The 27,099-nt window shown below is 45.0% G+C and overlaps 1 protein-coding gene and 2 long non-coding RNA genes across 4 annotated transcripts in view; 2 read left to right on the top strand and 1 right to left on the bottom strand.

Annotated features, from left to right (window-relative positions):
• Positions 1–8,067, top strand: part of LOC135240640 (uncharacterized) — a 107,547-nt gene extending 99,480 nt beyond the window's left edge. The window contains exon 3 of the long non-coding RNA XR_010325737.1: positions 7,661–8,067. This is a non-coding gene — a long non-coding RNA (uncharacterized LOC135240640). The remainder of the gene's footprint in view (positions 1–7,660) is intronic.
• LOC135240641 (uncharacterized) overlaps positions 1–12,587 on the bottom strand; it is a 17,532-nt gene extending 4,945 nt beyond the window's left edge. Inside the window, exon 1 of the long non-coding RNA XR_010325739.1 lies at positions 12,450–12,587. This is a non-coding gene — a long non-coding RNA (uncharacterized LOC135240641). The remainder of the gene's footprint in view (positions 1–12,449) is intronic.
• Positions 12,534–27,099, top strand: ccdc80 (coiled-coil domain containing 80). 2 transcript variants are annotated; one of them, XM_064310365.1, is made up of 8 exons: positions 12,537–12,677; positions 13,252–15,036; positions 15,871–16,027; positions 20,272–20,408; positions 21,007–21,158; positions 22,487–22,590; positions 24,670–24,753; positions 26,334–27,099. In XM_064310365.1, exons 2-8 carry the CDS (start codon positions 13,261–13,263, stop codon positions 26,654–26,656), a joined length of 2,733 nt encoding a protein of 910 aa, XP_064166435.1. In that variant the 5' UTR covers positions 12,537–12,677; positions 13,252–13,260; the 3' UTR covers positions 26,657–27,099. The 2 variants fall into 2 exon arrangements, with proteins under 2 accessions (XP_064166434.1, XP_064166435.1); XM_064310364.1 differs by having other exon boundaries at positions 12,534–15,036.

The raw sequence follows: 27,099 nt of genomic DNA, 5'->3' as shown, positions 1-27,099 counted from the left end.
CGGCCCGCGGGGTTGACACGCCGCACCGCGCTCAGCCGAGCCACCCCGGTAACTCCGAACGGAATGTTGTTCTAATGCCTGCGTGTGGAATGTCTTGTTTAAACAGTCGGGCCGGTCCAAGTCTTCCCAATTTTTCAGGGGGCCGATATGAAACCCCCCTCGTGCACGCTGGACGGGGATTCTTTTAAGAAAGTACAGGGCGAAAGTAACTTGAGTCGCTGAGTTTCACCTCATGGTGGTACGTTCCAGAGAAAATATTGCTTTGCTTAACACCCCCTTAGTCTTCAACCAGGTTTGCCGTATGGAGCAGTTGACCCCCATTTCACTTGGATGTATTACACACTGAGGAATCAATCATTTTGAAAAAATACTATATCAAAACAGCATAACTGTTCCTGTTGAATTTATAGCAAATCTATAGCAAATATCGTGGCTCTTTGATGTCCGTGTGGCGCAAATGTACTGCATGTTAGCTTAGCGCTGTAATATAACATTCTGGAACTGTCACCCCAGCGATGTTCTCTCGCACTGAAAACGTGCTGCTCTCACCTCATCACTTTTCGTAATCGGGCGTCCAGACGTCCCACCTCAGAGACTTGTTTAAACTTCGCTGTACTGCTAAACTGCGATTCTGGAGCGCGGCTGTTCTCCTGACGCGGGACGTTCTGTTTGAGAAGCAGGCGTGCTGTTACAGTGAACACCTGCTGGCCTGTCCACCGGACGGCACTGCGTAGGGTGATGGTTTTTGGAAATATATGCATCGTCGCAAATTTTAATCACTGGGGAACTGCTGCCATTATAGTCTTAGGCAAGGTGTTGACATCTATATTACTTCAGTAATCATCAATCTGTATAAGTGGATGACATTTAAGTACAACAACAAGTGTAACAATGGTTAACACAGGCGGCAGTGTAGTATAATGTGCAAACCCATTATAAGGTCGCAGGTTCGATTCCCCAGTAGTACACTCCCGTTGTACCCTTGAGCAAGGTACTTGCTTCAGACCTGCATTGCTTCAGTATATATCCAGCTGTATAATTTGATACAATGTAAAATGCTATGTAGAACGTTGCGTCAGTCGCTCGGGATAGGAGCCTCTGCTAAATGGCTGTAATGTAATGTAATGCAAGGTTATTGTGCTGCAGAGAGAGGTGGAGGGCTGGAATAGATACTTCTTTATTCATTCACATTAGAAAACCAAGAGCCTAATTCATTTTTAAATAGAACAGCTAGAACTGGCGGTACCTAGAAATAACTAGCATGAGGTGAAAGGAAAGTTCAGGGGAAAAGAGTGCTTCACTTCTCTGCTGGATCTGAAATCGCGTCAGATTAGATTTTTTATTTCATGCTCCGCCAGTGGTTTTGACTGCACATGTCATCCCCACCCATGCCTGCAAGTCTTCCAATCAAGTTTCAACACACTTGACTGATGCTGATTATATGATTTACTCGAGCCAAGCCATTTCTACCCGAATCTGAACCTGTGCCCGACCAATATTAAGTCCAGTTGCGCACATGAAGGTGGAATTTTATCGATACTGATTTTGAGACGACAACTAATGACTGACCACCTGAGAGAATATGAAAAATCATAGCATAATTAACACTTTAAACCGTAAGATCACAAATATGTGATTAGAATGTTCTTAACTGAAACTTTGTTGAATATACAGTATGTATATATGCCAGTAAACATCTTTTCGATTCGATTTCGATTCAACCAAGTGCATCGCAGCAAATGTACCCTGCATGTGTCGTAACCATTTCGTAAATAATTTTTCTCTTGAAATAGTACCCAAAACTCCTTTCAAACAGATGTTGTGTATGGATCGGACCGTTGGTAATACATTAGTGCCACCCAATGAGACAGAGATAAAAAGGCGCTCCCAGAAGATGATGGAATGACTGACCCTAGGGCGTGTGTACGCAACCTGACTCCCGCAGCTGAAGCTGCAGATCGTCTTATCTCTGGCCCACACAGCAACAAGACCTCACCCGGGGGGCCTGGCCATCTTCCATATGGGAATGTCTATAGCAACGGGAGGGTGCGTTTTGATCACATCTCCTGTGACCGCTTGCAGCTGCTCTGCGATGATGAACTCCGTGCACGAACAGCCGTAGGTTTGACCCCCAACCGGCCGTTTTTTTCTATCCTGCTCTGATCCTTTGATATTGTTTTATTAGTTTTTTTAATGTACTTAAAGCCATTCATTCAGCTTTAAATGAAAAACAGCAGGGCTAAGTATACAGAGTACCTCTGCATCGCACACCCTGAGCTCTACACATTAAAGTAAGGCTTATTTATGTGTCTCCCACCGAAACGCAGCCAAGAGGATCTGTTACTGGAGAGTCAGTAGAGACCTTTCAGTGTTTCAGTGATGACCTGTGCTATAGCAGAACCCTGGGCTTTTTTCCCCTCCCCGTTCCTGTGTTGATGCTTGTCCATGACCCTGAAGGGTGGGGCTGGTCCAGCGAGGACCTGCATGTGTTTGTGATTACCATGGCTCACACAACTCAACACCCCCCCCCCCCCCCCGGACTGCCTGGAGGGAAAAGTACTTCATAAAGTTTGAGAAAGAGACAGACAGACAGACAGACAGAGACAGGGGTGTAGGGAGTCAAATACATTGTTATCATGGACAACTCAGAGCTTTGCCAGATATACAACTTGCAACAGCATTGCGTCCATTATATCTGGCAGAAACACCCCTCGATCGGCAGGAGCACCTTTCGATCGGCACAATCGCCCCAGGGAGGGCGTCGGGCTGAAGTCAGGGCAGAGGCAGGACGTCCCGTCTCACGCACGGATGCCTGCTGATGTCATGCAGCACGCTGCCAAACCCAGATAAGCCCTGCCTCAGCAAACGGGGGGGGTGGGGGGGGTGAGTGTGGACCCTGGGAAAGTGTGAGGGTACCGATCGGGTCGCCCTTTCCGTCTCTCGCGCTCGTTTACAGTACAGCGGGCGTGGCCCGGGAGCGGACAAAAACGGGCCTGGCCATCGCCCCCGGCGCCGGCAGCAACGGCGGATTACCCGCTAATGCCGCCGTGCTTTGAAGCCATTGTTGGGCCAGACTGTATACAGTACCGTCTGAATGAGGGGTTTAAAATTGTCTGTCATTTGCATCACTGTTCACTGCGATTAAGTGTGCTTGATTTAAAAAAACAGAATGGCAACATCACACATGTTATGCTCCTTAACCTCCTCTGAACTATTGCCACTGTTATACTGGCACATTAAGTAGAGTAAACTCACAACACTCACTCAGAAAATTGTACATTTCACATTTGGCTGGCCAGAGTACCCGAGAACAAACAAAAAAACCTGAATTATTAAATTAATACTTTGAAGTTGCCCCAACCTACCAATTACTGTAACTATGTATTTTGACTTGTTAATGGAGCATGTTGAGATACTTTATGTATAGTAGATTTTTGAATACATAGAATAAACCTGATAAATATAAGCTGACTCTTCAAAACCAATATATAGATACCAAGTAAGTTTATCCTGGAAACATACGAAAGTACAAAGCTCACTGAAGATCCTTCATGTGGTTCAATGAGATATTACCCAAACATAATCATATTTTTCTCAAATGACCTCAAATACATTCTTCTCCATATCTGACATTTTTTTTCTCACAGTATCCCATTTCTTTGCCACATTAACTCATCAGCAGGAAATTCACGCAGCATTAATTCCACAAGAACCCAAAACAACTTTAACGAGCAATTCCTTCTGTTGCTAACAGTATTTATTTTGAAAAACATTTCATTACATTCGTGTCATTAGCTGCAGTGTGCATTCAGGGGGATATTTTCAATAATAAAATATTTAAAAAATATTTTTGTGTTACACTTGACTGATTTACGTTACTCATCAATTTTAACATGACTAACTCACAAAAAAAGAGCAAACGATCTCTGTTAGGCAGTGCAGCTCAGAAGCCGGCTTTAACCATCTGGTTTTATTTTGCCAGCTGAACTAATAAGGGGGTCTCCTGAAATGCGCTGCGTTGTATTACAAGGCCATGGACAGCAGCCACGAGACGGATTCTCCAAACACACAACACCTGCTTCGCCCTAATCCCCGCTGAAAAGAATCACAGTGCACCGTTACACACCGGAAGCACCACGCCACTGCAGCCCAGTGACTGTGCAGCAAAAACCAAAAGGCCCGCCGGTGCAATGCCAAACCTGTCGGAAAACATCAATCAACCCTCTGAAATGGAGGTTTTTTTGGAATGCCTTTTTTTTTTCTTCCCAAAATTCTAAGTTAGAACACTATTGTTACATCCAGGTACCCTGTCTGCACCAACTGTAAAACAGATTCTCTGTGTGTGCTTTAATTTGCCTTTCAGAAGAAGTCCAATTTTAACATTACAACAATGACTGTGTATTATTAGTTTATTTTTTAGGTTATGCTGAACCTGCAAACACTTACGTCTTTTTAGGCCACTTACTCAAACCTCAGATGGAGTTAATAAAGATGTAAGCTGCAGTCTGAAATTCCTCAAGGGACACTAAGTACCATATGCGGGGAGACCAGCTTTGGCCAGCTGTGAGCAGGAAGCTAATTGGCCGTGACGAAGTGGCGGGCCTTTCTGGAAGAGCAGCTACATACAGTATTACAGCCTTCCTGTACGGGCGTAAGGCTGGGCAGGCTGAACCACTTCAGGGCCCCCGTTCATAATCCCAAGACCCGCAGCAGGTCTTTACTTAGCGCAGGATCAATCCGGCTGCGTAGCGTCAGGGCATCGAAACCTTCCCCCCGTTGTTCCCGCCGCGGTTCGGCCAGGCGACTTTGGCTGCGGAAGCGGAGGCAGGTACGGGCACGTCTGAGGTCGGGAGTGGCCAGGTGTGTCAAAGCGAGCAGACCGCTATTAAAGCTACAGTACAGCGTATTGCCAGTTTCAGTGCCCAGATAAGCACTGCATGGGTCCTTGATGGCTCGTTTCAGACACCCACCAAAATAAATATGAACATGTCAGACAAACGTGTAAGGAATAATTTAGAGTCAGCCTAGTGTCGTCCCCCTGTTCACATAACAGCAAGGCTGCTCAGCTTTCCTGTCGGCCTACTTTGCATGATTGCATTGACTGACTACAAGTGTATGCTGTGTTGGACAAACAGACAAAAAAAAACAAACGAAAAACAGCCGTTAACCATTTATTTAAAAGCAACACCTACAACGTACACAAAGATACACAGGCATGTGGAGGCCTCAGTGCACTAACCAGTTTACCTGAATACACTTACCTTAATCTGTCAATAACCAATACACAGACACCTGAAGTGCACATGCACTAAATCATCCTTTTGTGTACTATAACGTAAAGCTGTGATGTTAAGTATAAAGCGGTAATGTTACCTTTGATGTTAAGCTCCTCTCGTTATTGTTGAAACTATAGTGTGTCAACTACTATATGCATTTAAACAATATTTCAGTATTAATGTATTGCTTCATCATAATATTTAAAATACTGAGCAATGATTTTATGTTTCTTTCTCGTCTGCTGTGAATTTAAAGGAGCATATACAAGGAGCTTAGCAGAGCTTCACATCTTGAGTTTAATTCACTTCTGTTCCTGATCTACAATATTTGGAACAGGCAATCTGATTCTGATAGAGCTCAGAGTAATTACAAACAGACATTCTAATGCTAGTGTTCCGTTGGCTGGTGACTCCTCCAGGTTTGTTTTTTTTTCCTCCCTATGAAGACTTTTGGTTTCACTAATGGTGAATTCCATTAAAATTTGTAACTGCGCTACTAAGGACATGGTGGATACAGGCTATGAGAGAATACTAAGCTACGTCTCAATCAAATCTCAATCGAATGTTATTTCTCTGGTGATGACTACCAAAAGTGAACCGTTTGTGCCCGAACAAGGTCTGATTACTTTATTACGATGATTTTATTTCAAATTACATGCATGTTTCCATAAAATATATGGAGTGCTTAATGTACGTTTGATTCTATCCAAACTGTTCCTGGTGCATTGGATAAAATGGCAATACAATCTGCACGCTAGGGTCAGATTTGAGTCTGCAGTTATGGGGGGGGGGGGGGAAATCACGACAGCTGGAAAAACAAACGTTAATTACGTTTTAATGAGCAGGCGCACAGAAACGGCACATCTGCCAGCCCAACACAAACGGCTGGACTGTTGCGTCCACTGCGAGTGACACGTGCACTGAGGTCAGAGGGGAAATGAAGTCACCTGCGCGGCGCTTCCTGAACGACCCGCCGAAATACATCTCTGGCTTTTTTTGAGGAGTGAACGAAGCCCTCTCGACGGGTTTGACAGCGCCAGCCCCTCCGAGCAGAGAGGAACGTCCTGCCCCCCGGCGCGGATTCCCCAGCTGAGCCCGAGAGGCAGGCCGTGCCGCGATCGAGCGAGCGGCCCGTGGAGACCGCTGCACGGGTGGCCTTTGGACAGACATGGCTGCTCGTGGCTGCTCATGCTCCCTCTGCCCCCCCCCAAACCACTCCAGCCACACAGCAACAGTAAATGGATGGACTGCATTTATATAGCGCTTTTATCCAAAGTGCTTTACAATTAGTTACTCGCATTCACCAGAGCAATTAGGGGTTAGGCCTCTTGCTCAGGGACACTTCGACATGCCCAGGGCGGGGGATCGAACCGGCAACCCTCCGACTGCCAGACAAGCGCTTTTACCTCCTGAGCTATGTCACCCCCTATAGTCAACTGCAAGTGCTGTTATTGTGAAGAGGAAACGTATAAGGAGCAACATATGGATCAGCTGCAAGGCGGTAGGCCACACAAGCTCACAGGTCTGGACCGCCAAGTGCTGAAGCATGTAGCGCGTAAAAATTATCTCTCCTCGATTGCAACACTCATTACAGAGTTCCGAACTATCTCTGGAAACAACGCCAGCGCAAGAGCTGCCCATCAAGAGCTTCGTGAAATGGGTTTCCATGGCTGAACAGCTGCACACAAGCCTAAGATCACCATGCGCAATGCCAAGCTTCGACTGGAGTGGTGTAAAACACATTGTCATTGGGCTTCATTTTATCTGACAGACAAATCTTGGTTTGGTGGAATGCATAGTGCCAACTGTACTTGCCCGAATAACGCCAACCGTAAAGTTTGGTGGAGGAGGAATAATAGTCAGGGGCTGTTTTTCATGGTTTGGGCTAGGCCCCTTAGCTCCAGTGAAGGGAAATCTTAATGCTACAGCATAAAATGACCTTCTTGAGAATTGTGTGATTCCAACTTTGTGGCAACAGTGTGGGGAAGGCCCTTTCCTGTTTCAGCACGACAATGCCGCAGTGCACAAAGCAGCCCTGACCTCTACCCCATCAAACACCTTTGGGATGAACTGGAATGCCAACTGAGAGCCAGGCCTGATCGCCCAATCAGTGCCCAACCACACTAATGCTCTTGTGGCTGAATGGAATTCAGTCCTCGCAGCCGTGTTCCAAAATCTGCTGGAAAGCCTTCCCAGAAGAGCGGAGGCTGTTACAGCAGCAAAAGGGGGCTCCAACTCCATATTAATACCTACGGGTTTTGGAATGAGATGTTCGACGAGCACATATGGGCGTGATGTTCAGGCATCCACATACTTTTGGTAATGCAGTGTAGTTCTTTTATGTCAAAACATCTCTCAGATTAACTCCTCTCCACTCCTCTCAGATGTCTGTAGGATTCCTGCTTTTGCTCCCTGGGATTCGCCAGCAGGAAAACGTAGGCCGGATGTCACACCTACTGGCGACATTCTGCTGCCTCCGACGGGTCGCGCTGATTTTGAGCTCGAAGTTCCGCCATCTCTGCCCGAAAAAATCCAGCAGAACGGAGAGGAGCGCTCTATTCCGACGTCCCGCTCGTGTCTCGCCTTCAAATATTTGTGCGCGTGGAGAGAGGATCGTATGACACAGAGCTACGCATCAGCCTACAGGCCACGCCCAATTTCACCTCAGCAAATGGACTACATCAACCTCTCTATTTACCCATGTTTAGCTTACTTTACCTTTGCTAATTATGAATATTATTATTTAATGGATATGTTTATACTGTTTGAATACAATCACTGATCCATGGAATGAAGCCCGGGTTCTTTATTTTAACCTTTCAAAAGTATGCACAACAAACATGAATCTGTAAAAATTACTACTACTAATACAGTTAATACTGTTTTTAACAAAAAAAAATTTCCTGGAAGAAATAAACAAACAGTCAGAAGACAGGTAATCAGTTTGATTATGAGGCAAGTTTAAAAAGGACATTTGTTTTTAATATAACCTATGCTTTCCCCAAAACTGATTTACGTAATGCAAATTACAATTCAAAGATGTTTATCGAAAGTCTGGGATTTAGGCTATGATATAAGAATTTCAAAATGAATTCTCTGGCAACTATAATACAATGATCAAAGATTAATATGCAGAAACAGAGAATGTTATGGAATGGCATCAAGAGTTATGATTGGTAACACACGAGTGCACGATTGTGGATTTAAATTTCATATTATCCACAACTTAATTCCAAATTGAAGTAGTTAAATATTTTCTTCCATTTCAGTCAGACCATTTTTTGTCGATAAAGAAACAAATGCTGACAAGACATACACATTACAAACAAAATATTTTCAGCCTTTGATCAACATTTTAAGGACGTCATAAGTAATGTAAACATCCAAGTCAGACAGGGTGAGCCCATTCCACTTCAATTAACTTCCATTTCAGCGCCTACTTGTTTTCAACTTTTAAACTTTTCCACTTTTTCGAGGTCCCTCACATCAAAGAGAATAAGATCCGTGAACCACAAGCCGCTGATTTTATTTTGAAAAATGAATGCGCTGCATTCAAAGCGCGGGCCCAGGCCAACAGCGCTGGTACAAAAACAGGCGGTGCTGAGCGAAGGTCTGTGTTTTCACAGCGGCACCAGAGCTGACTGGGAACATCGCAGTGCCAGGCCCGCTATCTACTGTATGTGTTTGCTTGGAGCAGAACAGCTGGGCATTTGTGGACTGTTCAGCCTTTTTTTTTTTTGGTTTACTTTTAAAATTAACAGGCTTTTCACCGGTACCTCCTTCCCGTATGCTAGTCTGACCACTGGTACCAGAATCCAAAGATCTGTCTGCTGCTCTAAAACTGTGTCTTAACTGACAAATTTTCCCGTGATGCATCCATCAGGAATTTCTGTCTGGAAGTTGAGAGACTGGGGGGGGGGGGGGGGCACTCTATTCTGTTTCAAGGTTTCAGGCCCATTCATGTAATCCTTTCATGTGCTGTTCACCACAATAAACTTTTTGTGGTAACCATGATGACATGCAGACAATACAGACAGATAATTGCACTTTCAGCATGTGTGAGTGTGTGCGCATGCATGTGTGTGTGTGTGTGTGTGTTTGTGTGCATGTGCGTGAGTGTGAGTGTGTGAGCGCGTGTGCCTTTAATTCCTTATTTACCAGACTATGACCTCACATGTGGGAACAAGTAAAGCTGTGTCTGAGTGCTAAAGGAGGGGGACCAGACTGCAGAAGAGCACTGTACCAAGAAGCAGAAATACAGAATTCACCTTCTGCAGTCTCTCTCCATATAGCTACATTAGTCAATTCTACAATATATATTAAATGAAAGTTTGCATATGAGACCATTATTGCGCACACACACACACACATTCAAATGTATATTGAGGACATACAAATTTCCATAAGCAATTCCTGATATTATCTTGCTATGGCTGATGGGACATCAAGGACCACGATGGAAATAAGCCCAGGACTTTTTTGTGTTATCCTTGACAATTTCTTCACATGCAAGTCTTTTGATACATGCGTTTTAATTTTGTCAAGTAAACTAAACTAAACTAAACTAAACTAAACTCTCTGAATTCAGTACAGGCCATTGCTAAGCTGACCGTCATTAGAAACCTTCCCTAAACTTTATTTTACAGAGTCTCATACAGAGACAGGCTAGCCACAGGCTCAGTACCTGCAGCAATATACTCCTCCCACATTGATTTGGACCATTAACACTCCTGTTTTTTTGTCATTGGAGACAAGTGTGTGCTCTCCTGCCCTCTGTGATACTGCTAGAAATAGCGCCTTCTAAACATTCCAGTTAAGATCAGGAGAGTAACTTATAAACAGAAAATCAGAACAGCCAGGTGCAGTAATGACAATATACTTACAATTGCTAACAATTAGGGTCAGGGTAACAGTTATGGTTTCTCACACAAAATGTCTGATTGACTGAATCATCTCTGATTCAAATTTAGCAGTTAACCATGTTTTTTTTTTATTTTATTTTTTTACTCAAGCTATTTCTTAGATTAAGATATAGTATAAAGCAGTGAATCTTCTAGAGCCCAGCTGGATCTCTGCTGTCGTAAAAGTCATCATTCTCCAAGCGCCAATGTGCTTTTGCACACTCATCCAAACAACGGCAAAGCCACAGCCCTTAAAAACAACAATGCCCAACATGAGAGTAACCACAGCCTCAGAAGATGTGCACTGGTTCATTTTTGCAAGGGTGGCAGTTGTCCACCGCTGCAGGAAATAGACAGAGCTGGGTAGGGCCACTGAGGGCCAAATTCTGCACAGCTGTTTGAGGATGATGGGGAACAGCGGCCCAAACCAGCGCTCAAATCCATCAGGGGTCCAGATCCAGAGGGGGATCTTCCTCCTGCCCCTCATCCTCCAGGCCTCAACGTGTCAGAGTGTAGCTGAGGTCAAGCGGACGTAACGTCCTGTTGTTCCACGAAGGATTCGGCGCGACCTGCCCTCCCCAAGTGCAGTCAACGCACGAAGCTTCCTGAGTGTGATTGCGTAAGGTTCCTGTAGCCGCTGGCTACAACAATAGCCACATCTATTGTTGTAGCCTGGCAGCTACCACCCAGCCCTGTGATTAAAATAACAACTGGCTGGCCATTTTCATCTAAACAATAGGAAATGAACCAAGTCTGTGTCTTTGTGTTCTTTTCACTCATGTATTTAATACTCTTATTATTGCATTTAATTATAATTTGTAATACATTTAGAAATGTCTTTTTTTCTAAATGTTCACTAGGAAGAACAGCTGAAGACAGTCCTTCTTTTGGCTTCTTTCATGCATTATTATGTAGGAATAACTCTGTCCCCTAAATATGACATCACAAATAAATCTAGTCATCTGCACTTGTTCTCTCAAGGGTTTAATGATGTGTTTTCATCTCTGATTCTAGCTAATATATCAGCAGCCTTGTTGGCCATTAATAAATGTCTTAATGTCCACCAATTTTCTTTGTTTTTCAAACTTGTGTATATTCTATAAGGCAATGGCAGATACTTCCAGTGATGTAGAGCCTTATATAACTTGTTATTACTCACCCACTAGGCCTACGATCAAGTAGCTCCATATTTCTAAACCATCTATGTACAAATGTGTCAAGGGAACATACGATTTCAGTCGGATACAGAAAAAAAACGTTACTTAGCAGGTAGCCTGAGCTACAAGGCTTTTTTCTTCCAGGATTTCAGGTGGTTTTGGGTTTTCCCCAGAGTAACTGCAAGATCACATCTATTGGCAACTCCAATTTAGTCCGATGTCATCAGCTGATTCTATGTAAGGCTTGCTTGTTCCTTGGGACATTTTTCCTGAATAAAATGGAATTTCAACGGAAAATCTCTGACACAGTTAACAGGCCAAACCCTTCTGTCTGGTGTTGGGAAATATAACAGAATTTACTGTTATAAAAGCAGCATTTTGTCTCCTGTAAATGATTATTGTGAATATGTAGCCAACCAAAAAGGAAGGCAATTTTGCATTACAGATCAGCGTTGTTAAAACATGCAGCCCACTGTTTACCTGTATTTCAGAGTTTCAGTACAGAGCTTATTTATACACCAAAAAAAAAAAAAAGTTTTGTCGTGGCGCAGGCACGCAAAGTCCCGTCGAAATAGTTTTCAGATCAGCGGGTTCTCACAGAACATGACAGGTACGCTATTTTGTGGCACTCATTGCGGGCTACTACCACACACAAAGTACAGCAGCCTGCTGAACCGTAATTAATTCCGAGAATGTATAGGCTACAAGTTTATTTTTAGAATGTAATCTACACTTGCCTGTCAAATCAAATGCATTCAAAGTAATTGTGAGTCTTTAAAACATAACGGATTAACACTGGCTTGCAGACTTTTTTTTTTTTTTTTTGGACAAAAATGTGAAAGAGAAAGAAATTAAACGTTTTGATAATTTGCTACAATGCTGTTAATCTACTGCAGCCTTTAGCCGCTTTCCGAAAAAAAAAACTGATACATGTAGGATATTCAAATGTTAGCTCTCCCAGGAGAATGCCAACATGTAGGTCGTATTTCAAGTATAACTGAGATTTATGGGCATAAATACAAATCCGGAAACGTTATTCGTAGCAGATTTCACACAAGAAGAGGCGGTGTCGAATGGTGCTCGAGATCCGCTACGCCCGTTTTATCCAACTTTACCTCCAGCGGTTGATCCGTGTTCCTCCCTGGCGTAGGGCGCGCAGGCTGTTGCTGCTTTCGTGACATTTCTGGGATAGCTTCCAGTGTAATGGGAAAGGGGAAGGCGAGACTCACTCCAACCATCGCTTTCCTGAGATTTCTTTCGTCTTTGGAGACTAATATAAAGTCCCTTCTCTCCTCCGGAAACAGTATTAAAGTGCTCCGCGGTGCAGTGAGACGAACTAAGCGGTAAATTACTTCTTGGGGAAAGTAGCGGTTAATGGAAGTCCTACGCATATATTAGTTTTTATTTGGTTGATAATTTGGAATCGCGAAAGGACTATTTCGTTCTTCAACGCAAGTGTCATGTGACATTTCCTTTCGATTCGACGAATTAATAGGACAAGTGGTCAGTGGATTTTAATGCCACGGAATGCTTCGTTTATTCTTTTGCGCACTATTTTAAAGTTGGATTCACGTATTTAAACGAGTTGTCATTGTTTTACTTTATATGCGTTTTATTGTATAATTATGTACAGGTTTTTAAATAATAATTGATCATTTTGTTTTCTGGTTTTGAAAATCATTCAAATTGCACTATTGTTTGGAGTCATAATTTTGTGCTTCTGTCGGACTGTTGCCTTGTAATTAACAAATGAAAAGTGCTCTGCAGCGAAGCTAGACTAGTGAACAATGCTTTGAAGCGTATAACATTTGTAACTGACTCATTACAACTGGTACCCTTTGTTATCAACTAAAGACGCTAAAACCTATGCTGCACACTCGGAATTTCTTTCTCTTCATGTGGATTTTTCTTTGGTAGAGCGATATAATGAAGCGGACACTGATGTTTGGGGTAGCGGTTGCGTTGCTGGCGCTAGCCTGGGCAGGAGATGACACTGAGCTGCTGCAGGCTGAGAGACGGGAAAATCTCAGACGGCTTTCTTTTGCTCGCGCCAGGCCAAACAAAGCAAACTCGCAGTCAGAAGCTCAGACTCGCGCTGCTGACGGCGATGCTCAGCCCGTGCTCAGCCCAGGCAGCCAGGGGAGACGTGGTCCTGTACAGCGGCAGTATCAGATTGCAGGACGTGCGAGGGCTCTGCAGGTCAGAAGGATGCTGCCTGGCAGGAGACCTGTTCAGCAGCGAAGCCCCCATCTGAACGCCATGGTTCAGGACGATGGCGCTCCAGGATCTCGGGCGAGGCTTGCCCGCATGCCGAGCGGCGCGGGGTCTCCTAATCTTTTAGCGAGCTTCGCTGGGAAAAACCGCGTGCTGGTCATCTCCGCCCCACACGACTCGGACGGTTACTACAGGCTGATGATGAGCCTCCTGAAGCCGGACGTGTATTGCGAGTTGGCGGAGCGGCACGTGCAGCAGATCGTCATGTTCCACCAGGAGGGGGAGACGGGGGGCAAAGTGAGACGCATCACCAGCGAGGGCAAAGTCATGGAGGAGCCCCTGGACACCGCCCTCATCCCCAGGCTCATGAACTTCCTGAAGCTGGAGAAGGGGAAGTTTGGGATGGTGCTGCTGAAGAAGACGCTGCAGGTGGAGGAGCGCTACCCCTACCCGGTCAGGCTGGAGGCCATGTACGAGGCCATCGATCGGACGCCTATGCGCAAGCTGGAGAAGACCAGGCAGAAGGGCTTTGTGCAGAAGTGCAAGGGGGCTGGTGTCGAGGGGCAGGTGGAGGAGGGTGGCGGAACCCGCACGTCCGGCACAAACGCTCAGGTGGACACACCTGTGCCGAGGAAGCCAGTTCAGCGTAAGCCATTCCGCCGACCCATTCAGACTACCACTGCCCTGGCCACCACCACCACTACCACCACAACAACGACAACTACGACAAAGCCAACGACCACCACCACCACCACGCGTCCCACCACAACCACACGGGCAACTACCACCTCCACCACCACCATAGCACCTCCCACCACCACCACCACCACTACCACCACCACTCCCCCACCTACCCAGAGGCCCGCCAAGGCCAAAACGCCTCCACACTGGATTCCAGCCCCCAAAGCCACTGCCGAACCTTCGAGAGGTAATCGCAAGGATCGTCCCAGGCACAAAGTCACACCTTACCCCACGCCTCCCTCTGAGTACTACACAAAGGCCTACACGGGACAGTACGGCGACAATCGCACGGACAAGAAGGATTACGGCCGCAAGCAAGAAGGTGTGGTGCCAACTGAGCACAATCCCGCCAAAGCCAAACCCCCTAAGAAGAAGAATGGTGGGAAGGTGCTGAGCAATGAATATGAGGAGAAGTCCCCAGCGGTGGGGCCCAAACCTGAGGATCCAGAGGGGTCTGAGCTGGAGGTCATCTCCAAAAAGAAGGGAAAAGGGAAGAACGGCAAACCTGAGAAGAAGAAGAAGAAGTCTGACAAGCCAGACAAGTCAGCCAAGAGGAATAAACCCGATAAGAAGGCAAAGGCTGCCAAAGAGGGCAAGGGAGACAATCGCAACAAAAAGGCGGGAAAGAAGGCCTCCAAGAATAAGGACGACAAAGATGCCTTCCAGAAGCCCTCAAAGAAAGCGCCTCCGCCTAAAGGCACTTTAGCCTCCTTCCTAGATTACTTTGAAAGTAGAAGACGGCTTATTGTAAGTATGGTCCAGTTCCAGGCTTTGTTACGGTAATTTCGGTTAGAGGCTGCTTGGGGGACTCGTCTTGTTAAGGCGCTCTTGCGGTGTGTGGATGGGCCCTGTGGTCCAGTATTAATTGCAGACCATGCCAGTACCAACTATGGCTGGCAGCCCTGTATGGCCATGCACAATTAGCCCTAGCCTTGCCCAGAGAAGGGAGGGTTTCATTTGGCCATCACCATGTGACACCAAGCCCTGTTGATAATTTGGCACCCACAGTTCACCTGTTGATCTGCATATGATCTTACTTAGACTCCTCTGTGTGAGCCCAGCATGTGGACTGCGATGTGATGAGAAGCAGTGACTGACCTCACCTGCATTGGAGCAGAGCTTATCTGTATTCTCCCAAATCAGTAGAAGCAGTGATGAATACGATTGGGGATTCCAAATAGGGGAGAGATAAATTCAATTTTTTTAAAATTAAAAATCAGTCAGGATATGTTTGTCTCCATAGATTCAGTGTTTTAGTGTTTTTTTTGTTGGAGCTCGAGGATTTATGGAAGAGCAGAAATAGATTTAGTTTGCCTTTTTTTCACCGATGTCTGGATGTGCGTGCATACACTGTGTAATATTACACTGTGCATATTTTTTAGCCACAGCCCCACCACAACTTACATGCTTCTAGTTTCCTGTTAATGCAGGAACAGTTGTCCTCTGAAATGTACAGACGCAATTCCACGCGGCAATGCATAGTAAACTATATGGAAGAGGCTGGATGGACTGTCACCGTTTTACAAGGCAGGCTTGCCAGTGTTCCGTGCTCTCTGTCCACCGCACTCCTCGTATCTCCAGGTGATCACCTCTCCGCACGAGGAGAACAACATGTACGTCCAGCAGAGGGACGAGTACCTGGAGCACGTGTGTGAGATGGCCGTCAGAAAGGTCTCCATCATCACCATCTTTGGCGCATTGACCAACAGCAGCATGAAGATCGACCACTACCAGCTTGGTAAGCGTCAGCTGCTCTAGACTATGCTGCGCTTTGAATACACGCTGTACTCATCAATATTTGTTTACCTACTTAGGTGTTTTTTTTGTTTTTGTTTTTGTTCATTCCTGACTCACTTTCACTGAATTTGGCAAATTCTAAGTGCATTGATTATTTAGTTCAACAAACTCTACAACCGCCAACCAAACAAAGGTTATGCCAGGAGTGGGTGCATTTATTTTCCTAATTATTTATGCTTTGTATATATTATTATAGTTTAAGCTTTTGCTAGAACAGTTCAAGTTCAGGCATTAGCATCCTGAGCTTTTTGCCACCATCTATTAATGATTCCAGTGGCATAAAAACCACTTCAGTTACATTAGTGGTGAATCTCTGAAGCACATTAAGACACATCGGCATCAATGCTAGGGATTTTAGTTTAGCTGAATAAAGGGCCTTTTTGGCTTTCTCAGCTTGTCCCGCTGTGCTGGGCTTTACCCTCAGCGACCAGAGATGAGAGATCATTGCATTTGCAAAAATACAACTACATTTCCCATAATTCAGTTGGCTTAACTGACCTGTGACCCACCCCTGGGGCACCTTTTAGTTTATTTTTTTACCCTTTTACTGCTCCAGTCTGTCAGAGATTATAAGATTAGCCATGATATCCAAGACACCAACTCCTCTGATTTAAAAAATTTGGTCCAGACTTCTTAATTCAGTCCTGCAGGTTTCTGGAAACTCACTTTACACTGCACCTGAGCTTGACAGCTTTTTTGGCTGGAATTTAATGTTGGAATAGAAAAAAATAGATCATGTTAAAGGAGCCAGGAAGGTTGCGTGACAGATGAAACTGTGTGGGAGGGTGAACCTCACTTAGCACAAGGCCCTTTAGACCCGTTTTTTTTAAAATGAAAAGTTTATGATGGTCTGCTTCCTCCATAACCCATGCAAAAGCTGTACAACAGAAGAAAGAGTTTTGCTCAGCAGCCAGATCTTCTGTTTTAGCTGATCTTCGGAGAATATATCAGGCCTTTGTTGTGACAGACTGACTGAATGTATTTCCCTTGTTTAACATTCAGAACTGCATTTATAACTAGGAAAGGTTAAGTAATAGCCAAGCTGTTCTTTCACCATGTAATCAAAGCCTTTGAAAGTTTTGATTGTATATTAAGAGCTTAGGCAATTGAGGGATTATTTAATTTGGTGGAGCATCAATTTGGTACGGTGTTACTTTTCCCCTTAAGAAATCACTGCATAAATCAGCTTTTTAGAGATCAGTCTTACCTATATCTAAGTATTGATGCCGCCTGTGCTCTCTGTTTGAAAGGAATGCTGGACAAAGAGCGCAATGTAATGACTACTCTCTTGTTTTATGTGGATGTTAATTACAATTTTGCTCCACACACTGACCCGAGTCACGTCCATTTGGATGGCTGGAAGTTCTTCAGAGCTGCAGTAATGGAAAGAGTAGGGCCATCCAGTGTGAGGTGACCTCATCTTCCACAAACACAGGAGCCAAGACATTGGCCAGAGTATCTTCTGGACCAATGAGAGCCCTTCTTTGTGCTTGTGGTGCATTCTGGGAAAAGCGGCTGGTGCTGACAGTGTGATGGGGCACAGTATATATTCCAGAGGCACTACAGAAGGTAGCATTTTGAAAGTGTTAACTCATTTCCTGCAGGTTTTGCTGAAGCTTTGCCCGTACATGGTCTTTGGTCTGCATTTTTCATTGACTCCACAGTTAATTTAGGACTTTGGCAAATGTTTTTTTTTTCCAGGAATGTCCACTAGGCTACGTAGGAGAAGCCAGAATAATAATAACAAACAGAATGTATATCTTCTACTTATCTGTGAACATTTAGTTGTTTTTACATAATGTAAGACTAAGTCAGCTTTTTTTATTTAAGGACCTGCCAGCAAGCAATTACCCTGTCAAAGAAAAATATCAGCAAAGGCCTTATATTCTTAGAATTAGGCAATGGAAAGGGCTGCATGTCCAGTGGAAAATACCATCCAAGCTGAATGCCTGCAAGTTCCTTTCAAAATAGCGCACGTTACTGAATTATTTTGTGTACAAAATATATCCAATTTGTTATCACTGTGAGTGAATTGCTTTGGTGTGTTGCTGCCTCGCTGTGTATCAGTGGTCTTTGAATTCGCAGTGCTTGTAGAAAGTTGTTTCCTTTTTTTTCCTTTTTTTAACCGTTGCTTAGCGCAGATTTATCTTATCACTGCAGCCTCCTCAATCTGTTCGGGACAGTCCCGCCAAACAGTTTGTTGACCTGTGTTGTGGCTACAAAGCAGGTTTGGTGCCGAGTCATGACGTGACCACATTTCTACCTGTAATGGACTAGTTGAGGGGTGGCCAACCCCGGTCCTGGGGAGCCGCAGGGTCTGCGGGTTTTTGTTTTGACCTTAAATACAACAACCACTTACACAAAATAAACCAGGTGAGGTGAGTTAACTGTGTAATCAACTGCTTTAATTGATCAATTAAGTGCCAAGTAAAAACAAAAGCCAGCAGACCCTGCGGCTCTCCAGAACCTGGGTTGGCCACCCCTGGACTAGTTGTTTTACACCTACGGAATTACTGACATCAGAGAAACTTTAATTTCTGCCCCACTAATCGACATCCGTGACCGACATTGATTAGATGTCTGAGTGACGTCAAGATATTCGGTGGGGTGAACGCGAGGATGCACCTGTGCTGCCACACATGCTGCCAACCAATGCAGACTCAACTGTGTTGTGCTGGAGGAGAATGCTTCATGTGCTGTTGGTGCAGGCAGATTGACCAGCACCAGACAGGGATAACCCTATTGGCTGAAGCCCTCCCTCACTAAGCAACGCTGTGGCCAATAATGCGCCACCTCGTCAGTCAGCGCTGAGGCTGACAGATCAGACACTGGAAGCCAATGTTATAATAGGACCGCCCACCGGATGGCCCAGAGAAAGGCTTTCCCATTGGTCACTTGTGTCGTTCTGAGGACCTGGTCAATCCCACTGCAATCCCAGTGTTCTTTGTCTTTTATCTGAGTGATATAGTAAAACAGGCATCACTTGTTTCATGAATATGTTTCGGAATAGAAAAAAAATCTGTATCTTTTCTTCAACGTATTTTTTAGAGGGAAAAAGAGCGTTGCAGTCAGGTTGAATGAATACTGGTGTCGATCTGTCTTGCAGATGAAAACCCAGTTACTCAGTGTAAATTCATGACTGATTGGATAGTCTGTGACTGATTTAACTCGAATCCATGCCCCACAAGGCTAAGTATATCAGTGTGTTAAGGGATGTGGTGGTTTTAAGAGCAGCCGACAGTACTTGTGTGTGCATGAATAGAACAAAACAGAAAAAAGGTACATTCCTGGAGACAGGCATACGACCAGATACCAGACTGTACATGATGGGAACAAATTATACAGAGGAGAGCCAAGTAAAGTGGAGATTACAAAATGCTATGCTTGACGTTCAATAAACTGTAGGTCAGGGCTGCCCAACCCAGTTCCTGAAGATCTACCATCCTGTAGGTTTTCATTCCAACCATAACAAAGTGCACCTCATTCAACAGCTAGAGGTCTTGTTCAGCTGCTATTAAGTAGAATCAGATGTGCCAAATTATGGTTGAAATGAAAACCTACAGGGCAGTATATCTCCAGGAATAGGGCTGGGCAAACTTTATACTGAAGTATAGAGTTTGCATTCACCAGCTTCACACAGTCTGAACTGAAAAGAAAAGGAAAGGGAAATGACTTAAGAAAGTAAATACCTGCATATGCATTTTTTTATTTTATAAGCAAATAAAAACTGGATTGAGGTACCTCCTGTTCTTAGCCAGCGTAACTTGTTGCCTCTGTGAACAAAGTGGGCTCTGTAATGCCCTGTGTTTATTTGTACACACACAGTAATGTCAAAATGGTAAGCAATGGTAAAGAGCTGCCTTGGAAAAACCCTCCCGCTGAACTTCCTTATTGGAGCAGTAGTTCAAATAAGGGTCTTATATGAAACAGCCAAATTTTCAGGGAGCCGAACTTGACAAGGTTTAATCATCCCCTTCTGCAGCCAAACCCCCCCCACACCCCCCACACACACACACCCCACGCCCCCCCTCCTCTGGAGCTCCGGGTTCACAGCTCACAGAGAGCCAGATCAGCAGTGTAAAAGGCGTTTCTATGGGAGGGTGAGGGAGGGAGAATGTTCTCTTGCACAACAGTGGCAAAATGAGAAAACTAACGGTGAAATGTTTGTTTGCTTTTCCGTGTCAGAGCACGACAAACCCATGAAAGGCATGAGGTACGAGGACCTAGTGAACAAGGACCTCATCGTCCAGATTCGGAAGGAGTTCGGGATGATGTATAACGACTTCTACATGGTGCTAACTGACTTCGACATGAAAGTGAAGGTCAGTGTCACGCTCCCCCCATCCTCGACACGCGCACACATACACACACACACACGCATGCATACACATGCATACACACACGTGTACACACAGAGACACACACACGCATGCATCCAGACACACACACATGCACACAGGCTAGCACACATGCGAACACACACACATGCCTGATCACACACACTTGCGCTCACACATCCACACACACACACACACACAGAGCTCCTAAACTGTGGGTTTAGATGGAAGTCCAGGAGCTATGCCACGACAGAGAGCAGAACACAACAGGATAGAATCCCGCTGTGTGGCAGCAGAACATTCCGGTCTGTGCAGTCAGTGGGCTCCAGTGCCAAAGGTGCATACATACAAGACCTGAATTACGACTTGGAAAATATGAGGAGCCCATCAAACTGCTGAAGTTATTAAAAGGCAGCACTGTGGAAGAACTCTGTATGACTCTTTGAAGAGCGAGATAAGTTTTGAAATTGCGCTGGCTGGCACAAGATTTGATTCTCGTTAACGACCTTGCGCGCAAATGGGCAGATAAGCCTTTTCAGAGCTACTAAATAATCAGGGCAAACAACTTTCCCTCTCTTCACAGCAATCCTACGAAGTTCCCATCGCCATGAAGGCTGTGTTCGATTACGTGGACACCTTCTCCTCGCGGATCAAGGAAATGGAGCAGCAGAAGAAGGACGGTGTGGTGTGTAAGAAAGAAGACAAACCAAGATCTCTGGAGAACTTCCTCTCCAGGTGATGCGGCTTCAGATTTGATCTCTACCGTCATAGGGCGCCGATGGTTCGGAAGTCATATGTCATTTATGCAGGTCCAACCAACATGAGAGATTGTTGTTGTACATTAAGTCTTCCCCTTTGTCTGGTGAGTTGTTTTGGACTGGAATACATTCACATAACGGTTGTTTGTTTCGATGCAAGTGCGACTTAATAGTTGTACATCTTTACACTCCGTATTTGATACAGCCATTTCTCAGAAGCGGGGGAATAAAATGCCTTCCTTACAGCCTGTCTTTCAACAGCAGCGGTTGGCCATGAATGCAAACCACCAGCCTTAATTCAGTGTTTATTTGAGACCTGTCGTGAGAAGCGGCCCTCTGCCGTAGCCGATTTTTAGCAGCGAGCGCTCTTAGCGCCTGTGTTGCGCCCCGGCAGCCCGACCGCTGTGCCAGGTTGGCGAGCGCGAATTCGCTCGCCGTCGCGGAGAGTGGCGGTGCAGCGGAACCTAGCCCAGGAGTCCTGGCGCGCCCTCTCCCCTACACGCTTCCCGTACATACTTCTCCGCAGAGCGCTGGCTCGCACGGCCGCACTTTCCACTCCGCGCACAGCTGGAGCGTGCGGAGCAGCGCTGGAGCGAGCGAGCGAGCGGGCCAGCTGTAATTTCTGCCTAAATATAAGTGCTGGTGCGATGAGGCCGGCCGGGAGCAGAGGAAGGACAGTGCTGCGTGCAGCACATTTCACTGGCGCGGACTGACTGGGGGGGGGGCTGCTGCTGCGGCCGCCTCAGCTGCAGATGAAGCAAAGCCACATGCTGAAAGCTGCTATATTAATAAAACTAAGAAATGACGGCTAAAATAATTATGTCTGAAAAATTATATCACAGCTACATGCACATTCAAGATAACTTATTTATATTTCCTATTTTCACTCCTATAATTTAAATGTAAGATTTTTTTTGTAAATAATTGAGTACCAGTTTATAGTCTAAAGTATATAGAATGACTATAATATATGTTTGAATGTACTAAATATAGTACATAAATTGGTACAGTGAATAGCTTTATTTATATATCATTTTTCATACGTGGTTTTCAAGTCATTTCATACAAGTGCTTCACATATTCACTTGCATACACAAAAGAATATAAAGGTCAGCATGGTTGACTATGCTAACCAAGTACAGCTGATTGTAAAATTGATACATTATTGCCGCTTTTGTGTGACAATGTGTGTTTTCTACATCCACAAAGTAATGACTAAGGATAATATTTCACTACAGGTACAGGACCTATGTGATTGGCTGTGGCGGTGCATTGGTTCTTGCTGATTGGTCTGTGTGGTTTCAGGTTCCGTTGGCGACGCCGGCTGTTTTTGATCTCCGCCCCCAATGATGAGGAATGGGCCTATCAGCAGCAGCTCTATGCTCTGACCAGCCAGGCCTGTAACCTTGGTGAGTCCACGTGACCAGACTGGTCTAGGATATAAACTTTTTGACTGTTGATTATGCTCAAACTTCCTGTTGTACTGTTACTGGCTAAGAGTGTTAAGTATCCTTTTTGTTGTACCACACACTTAATAGGTAACCTATTTGAATGCACTTTTTTTTAAAAAAAGGACAGTCTGCCTTCCTGTCAGGTAGAATCCAGAGCGAGTAGGAGGGACCATAGCTGAGACAGTGCCATGGCTGGGATCGATCGCCGCCCCGCCATTTTAATGCTTTTTTATGCTGACATCTGCTAAATTCATATCACGTTATGTCACATAATGAAATGTCAGGTGCATCCTCCCCACTGAGCTTAGGTTACCACCCAGGCACCCACCCGATTGTATCAGCGCTCGCCCACTGCTAAGAGCGAGGTGCTCATGAAAGGCTCATTATTCAAAACCTGACAAAATGGAGGACTACTGTAGTAGCCCCCCAGCTTATGAGCAGCGTGGCGGGGCAGATCTGCAGATCGGCTAGATCTGCTCTTTCGTGGAGTTTGCGTGTTCTCCCTGCATCCACGTGGGTTTCCTCCGGGTATTTCCTCCCGCAGTTCAAAGACATGCAGGCTCCAGGGCTCACTTGCAAAACAGACGTCTATCTCAGTGTGATTGCCCTGGTTAAATAATGGAGAAATAAAATAAAATAAAATAGTTGAGAATGCACCGTTTCTCTGTTCATCAGACTCAAAAAGTAGCCTCACTATAAACGCTTCTTGAAAATTCCATGTTTCACTCTGTTATGTTTCTAAATGACACAGTGGGGTTCCAGTATCGCACTGTTGGCAAACCCATCTGCATATGAATAGATCCTGCTTTTTTATTTTTTTATTTTTTGTTTTTTTTGGTGGTAAATGGCAAATGTTAAACAGACCTTTTTTTCCAGTATCCTGGACAACCATGGTTCTCTGCCAGGATGCAGGCACCATTGTACAGGGAAAGATTAGCATTTTTTTTTGGTTCAAACAGATCTTTTACAGCAAGGTCCTGTCAGATTTAACTTTTATGCACACTTTTATTTTACTCAACTACAACTTACTTTGAAAGTAAACATTTTCATAGAAGCACAGGCACAAAATGGACGATATTATAAGGAGCAACTGAGAGGTCCAAGGCTGCAATAACTTTTCACCAGGACTTTTTATGTGTTTACCACATCTACTTTTAGAGGCCCTGTGACACGTTCGGTTCAGTTTATCTTGTGTTCATAGTGAGAGGTCAGGAGCCAGCGGAGACATGTTCTAGAAACAGTGAGATATATAGATAGGGAATATCTCCATCTAAATACCGCTCCGGCTCGAGTCTCTCCTGTTTCCTAGTCTCCTGTTTATCGCTGTAGACAGGCCTGCATTATGTAGGCCTCTCTGCTTTATCAAAGTGTGCTGCTTTTCTGTAGATATGATCTCATAGGGGAGTTTGAACTTGATTTCAGACTTTTAAAAGGCCCTGTTGAAAAAAACAACCCTGATAGCAAAGTGTGCCTGGTCTGGATCGAGCTCGAGTCTGTATCATCCATTAGGCCGGCTCCAGCACAGGGAATTCACTCAATCTATTTTTGTTTGAGTAGCCTGACATTCTTCCTAGTCTGTAATCTACAATATGCTTATTTTAATCCTGCTTTCTTGCTAACCGAAGTGTATTTACTGAAATATTACTGAGTTCTATTTACTATCCACTAAAATATTTTCAGTTTACGAAAAGAAAGAGTTATCTCCCGTTTTTGGTCTCATTAAACTGTTCTCATTGTATAGGAACAACTATTTTGGGCACTCCTGTTTAATCACCAGTGTCATATGAGATGGAACTAATTAGAGAATAACAGGCAGCAAACAAAAGAAATGTCAGTGATTAGAAAAAAAGATGAAATTACCTGTCACCAAGTTGTTATTGTAAAATACAAAACAATACTTTTTTAATACAGATTGCCTCAATCTGTGTGAAATTTGAAATATACTGGCTCTTCCTGGCCCCTGGTTCTGACACCATCCCTGCTGTGCTTTCTCCGTGTGCTAATGGCAGGATGTGCCTGACTGTTTTTCGCCCCTAGGCCTGCGTCACATCTCTGTTCTGAAGCTGGTCGGCGTGGATACAGCGGACATGGGTGGAGTTCTAGAACTGTACCCCATCAACGGTAAGGGTCCCCTTTCCTTTTCCGGCTCCGCCCACATCCTGTGCAGAGTCAGGGGTCTGGAAGCCGCAGCGCGGGAGGGCGGTCAACACTCCAGGGTAATGCTGGTACCTTTGAAATCTGAGAGGAACCGACGTGCCGGCTCAGTGAATGCTGTTGGGAAAACGCTGCTTCGTGATTTTATCAAAGTACTTTGGAGGCCAGATACATAACACTCCATTAAATAATGTATTTTTTCAGCATTAGGATTGGAAAATATTTTTTCTCTCTGAATGAAAAATGCTGACAAGGAGATGCAAGTGAATAAAATAAACGACTGCACCTCCGTTCCCCAGGCAGTACAGTATATGTCAGTGTTTACCAACCCTGTTCCTGCAGATCTAGCATCCTGCAGGTTTTCATTTCAACCGTAATTTGGCACACCTGATTCTACCAATCAGCAGCTCGATGCGCTTTCTAGCTGTTGAATGAGGTGAGCTTTTGTTAGGGTCGGAGTGAAAATGTATGGGATGGTAGGTCTCCAGGAACAGGTTTGGGAACCACTGGTGTGTATTCTATGACACTGGTTTGGGCGTGGCACTCCTCCTGCTGACAGGCGCTGTGTCCTCATCTACTCCGTACCATCCAGTGGTGGAAAATCCAGGTTCAGTAAAAAAAAATAATAAAAGTTCTCAGTATTTTGTTCCAATAACCTGGATTGCTAATTAGCGCAAGTCTTCAGCCAGAAGGTAGAGCTCATTGGTGAAAACAGCTGGGCTGAATTCTTGGGCAGGAGAAACGCATGGCTGGACTTTTACACTCTGACCACAGGACTTTCCACCTCTGCTACCTTCTCACGTGATGCTGCACGGCAGTGATTTTCATTCGTGGTCCTGGCCGGCCACAGGGTCTGCTGGTTTTCGTTTTTACTTGGCGCTTAATTGACCAATGCGGCCCACCTGGACCAGGAATGAAGATCACTGCTGTACAGCCTGAGGGGTGGGTAAGTGTCCCTGTATGCTGGCATGTGGTCACAAGGACAGAACAGCAGGTGCAGCTCTGAGCGCGTGCAGTTCAAGGTTTTGACTCCACGGCATTCTGGGAGTTCATCAGTAGGTACTCAAACAATGAAATATGGCAGAGTGGGGAAAAATAAAATGGAGGTTTTACATTTTTTCAGAGGTGACCCCAAACCACAAGCACTTTGATTTGTGTTTGTCCAGCTGTACGGCCGTAGGAAGTGGAGCCCTCCTTGTTTCTCAAAAAGCTCCGTCAGCACGTTTGAAGGTCGCCCCCCTGCCATACATGCCATTAAATCAAAGCAGGATTTTAGTCAAGAGACATTACAAAAGCAGGTGAAGTAGCCACGGCAGGACACGTAGTGTTTTCACCCATTTAAAAAAACAACTGCCGCCTAGAACGACGTACCGTATGTCACCCACAGGCCCAGAAGTACGCGAGCTAGCCTCCAGGCTTTACTTTGTACAGATGATGTGTTTTTAGGAATAGTACGGTCCCGTTGTGCCGAGCCGTCAGCTTACAGCGATGCAGAACCACTGGCCCAGATTCGCAGGTGTTGGGAGTCTGATCGTCTGTGTTTCCAGGAAGTGCGAGCGTGGAACGCGAGGGCATCTCGCCCGCCCTGGTGAAGGACATAAGGAACTACTTCCAGATCAGCCCGGAGTACTTCTCCATGCTACTGGTGGGCAAGGATGGGAACGTCAAGTCGTGGTACCCTTCCCCGATGTGGTCCATGGCCATCATCTACGACCTGGTGGACTCCATGCAGCTGCGCAGACAGGAGATGGCCATCCAGCAGTCCCTGGGCATGCGCTGTCCCGAGGACGAGTACGGCGGCTATGGTTACCATCACCATGGTTACCACGATGGCTACCAAGATGGCTATCACCAAGGATATGGCTACTAAGGGGAGTGACGTGACCCTTGACCCCCTGAGGTTTGTTTATATTTTCAGTTGAGGTAATGACAGGGTCAAAGTGCAAGAGCCCCACCAGCAACATTTTTCTTAATATTAACAGCCCAGCATTCAAATTGTTTGCATGGGCCACACTTTTTTTTCAGCCACAAGCTGAAGATATATACTTTCAACATTTATGGACGTTTCTGTTTTGGATAAAGAAACTTGTGTAGATATATTCTTTTATATGCCACGTATTTTATTTATTGGAAGCTCTATTTGAAGTGATTGAATTTGGGAATGACAGTCAACTGTATAACATTGTTGGAGCCAATCTTCAACATGAAAAAATGTATTTGTTTTGATCATTCTTGAATGCTGTTATTTATATGCAGTTTCACTGTACAGTGTCACTGTATACTGATGAATAAAGCCCTCAGTTCATTACCAAA

The sequence above is a fragment of the Anguilla rostrata genome, chromosome 15 (assembly GCF_018555375.3).
Source record: "Anguilla rostrata isolate EN2019 chromosome 15, ASM1855537v3, whole genome shotgun sequence".
NCBI classification, from domain to species: domain Eukaryota; kingdom Metazoa; phylum Chordata; class Actinopteri; order Anguilliformes; family Anguillidae; genus Anguilla; species Anguilla rostrata.
The sequence above is the reverse complement of the archived record's forward strand: the minus strand, read 5'-3'. Positions and strand labels throughout refer to the sequence as shown.

Coding starts and splice junctions, on each gene's coding strand:
- ccdc80 (XM_064310364.1), top strand. CDS start 13,261: ATGAAGCGGACACTGATGTTTGGGGTAGCGGTTGCGTTGCTGGCGCTA. Junction 20,409..21,006: donor ACTTCGACATGAAAGTGAAG/GTCAGTGTCACG, acceptor CTCTCTTCACAG/CAATCCTACGAAGTTCCCAT. Junction 24,754..26,333: donor AGAACTGTACCCCATCAACG/GTAAGGGTCCCC, acceptor CTGTGTTTCCAG/GAAGTGCGAGCGTGGAACGC.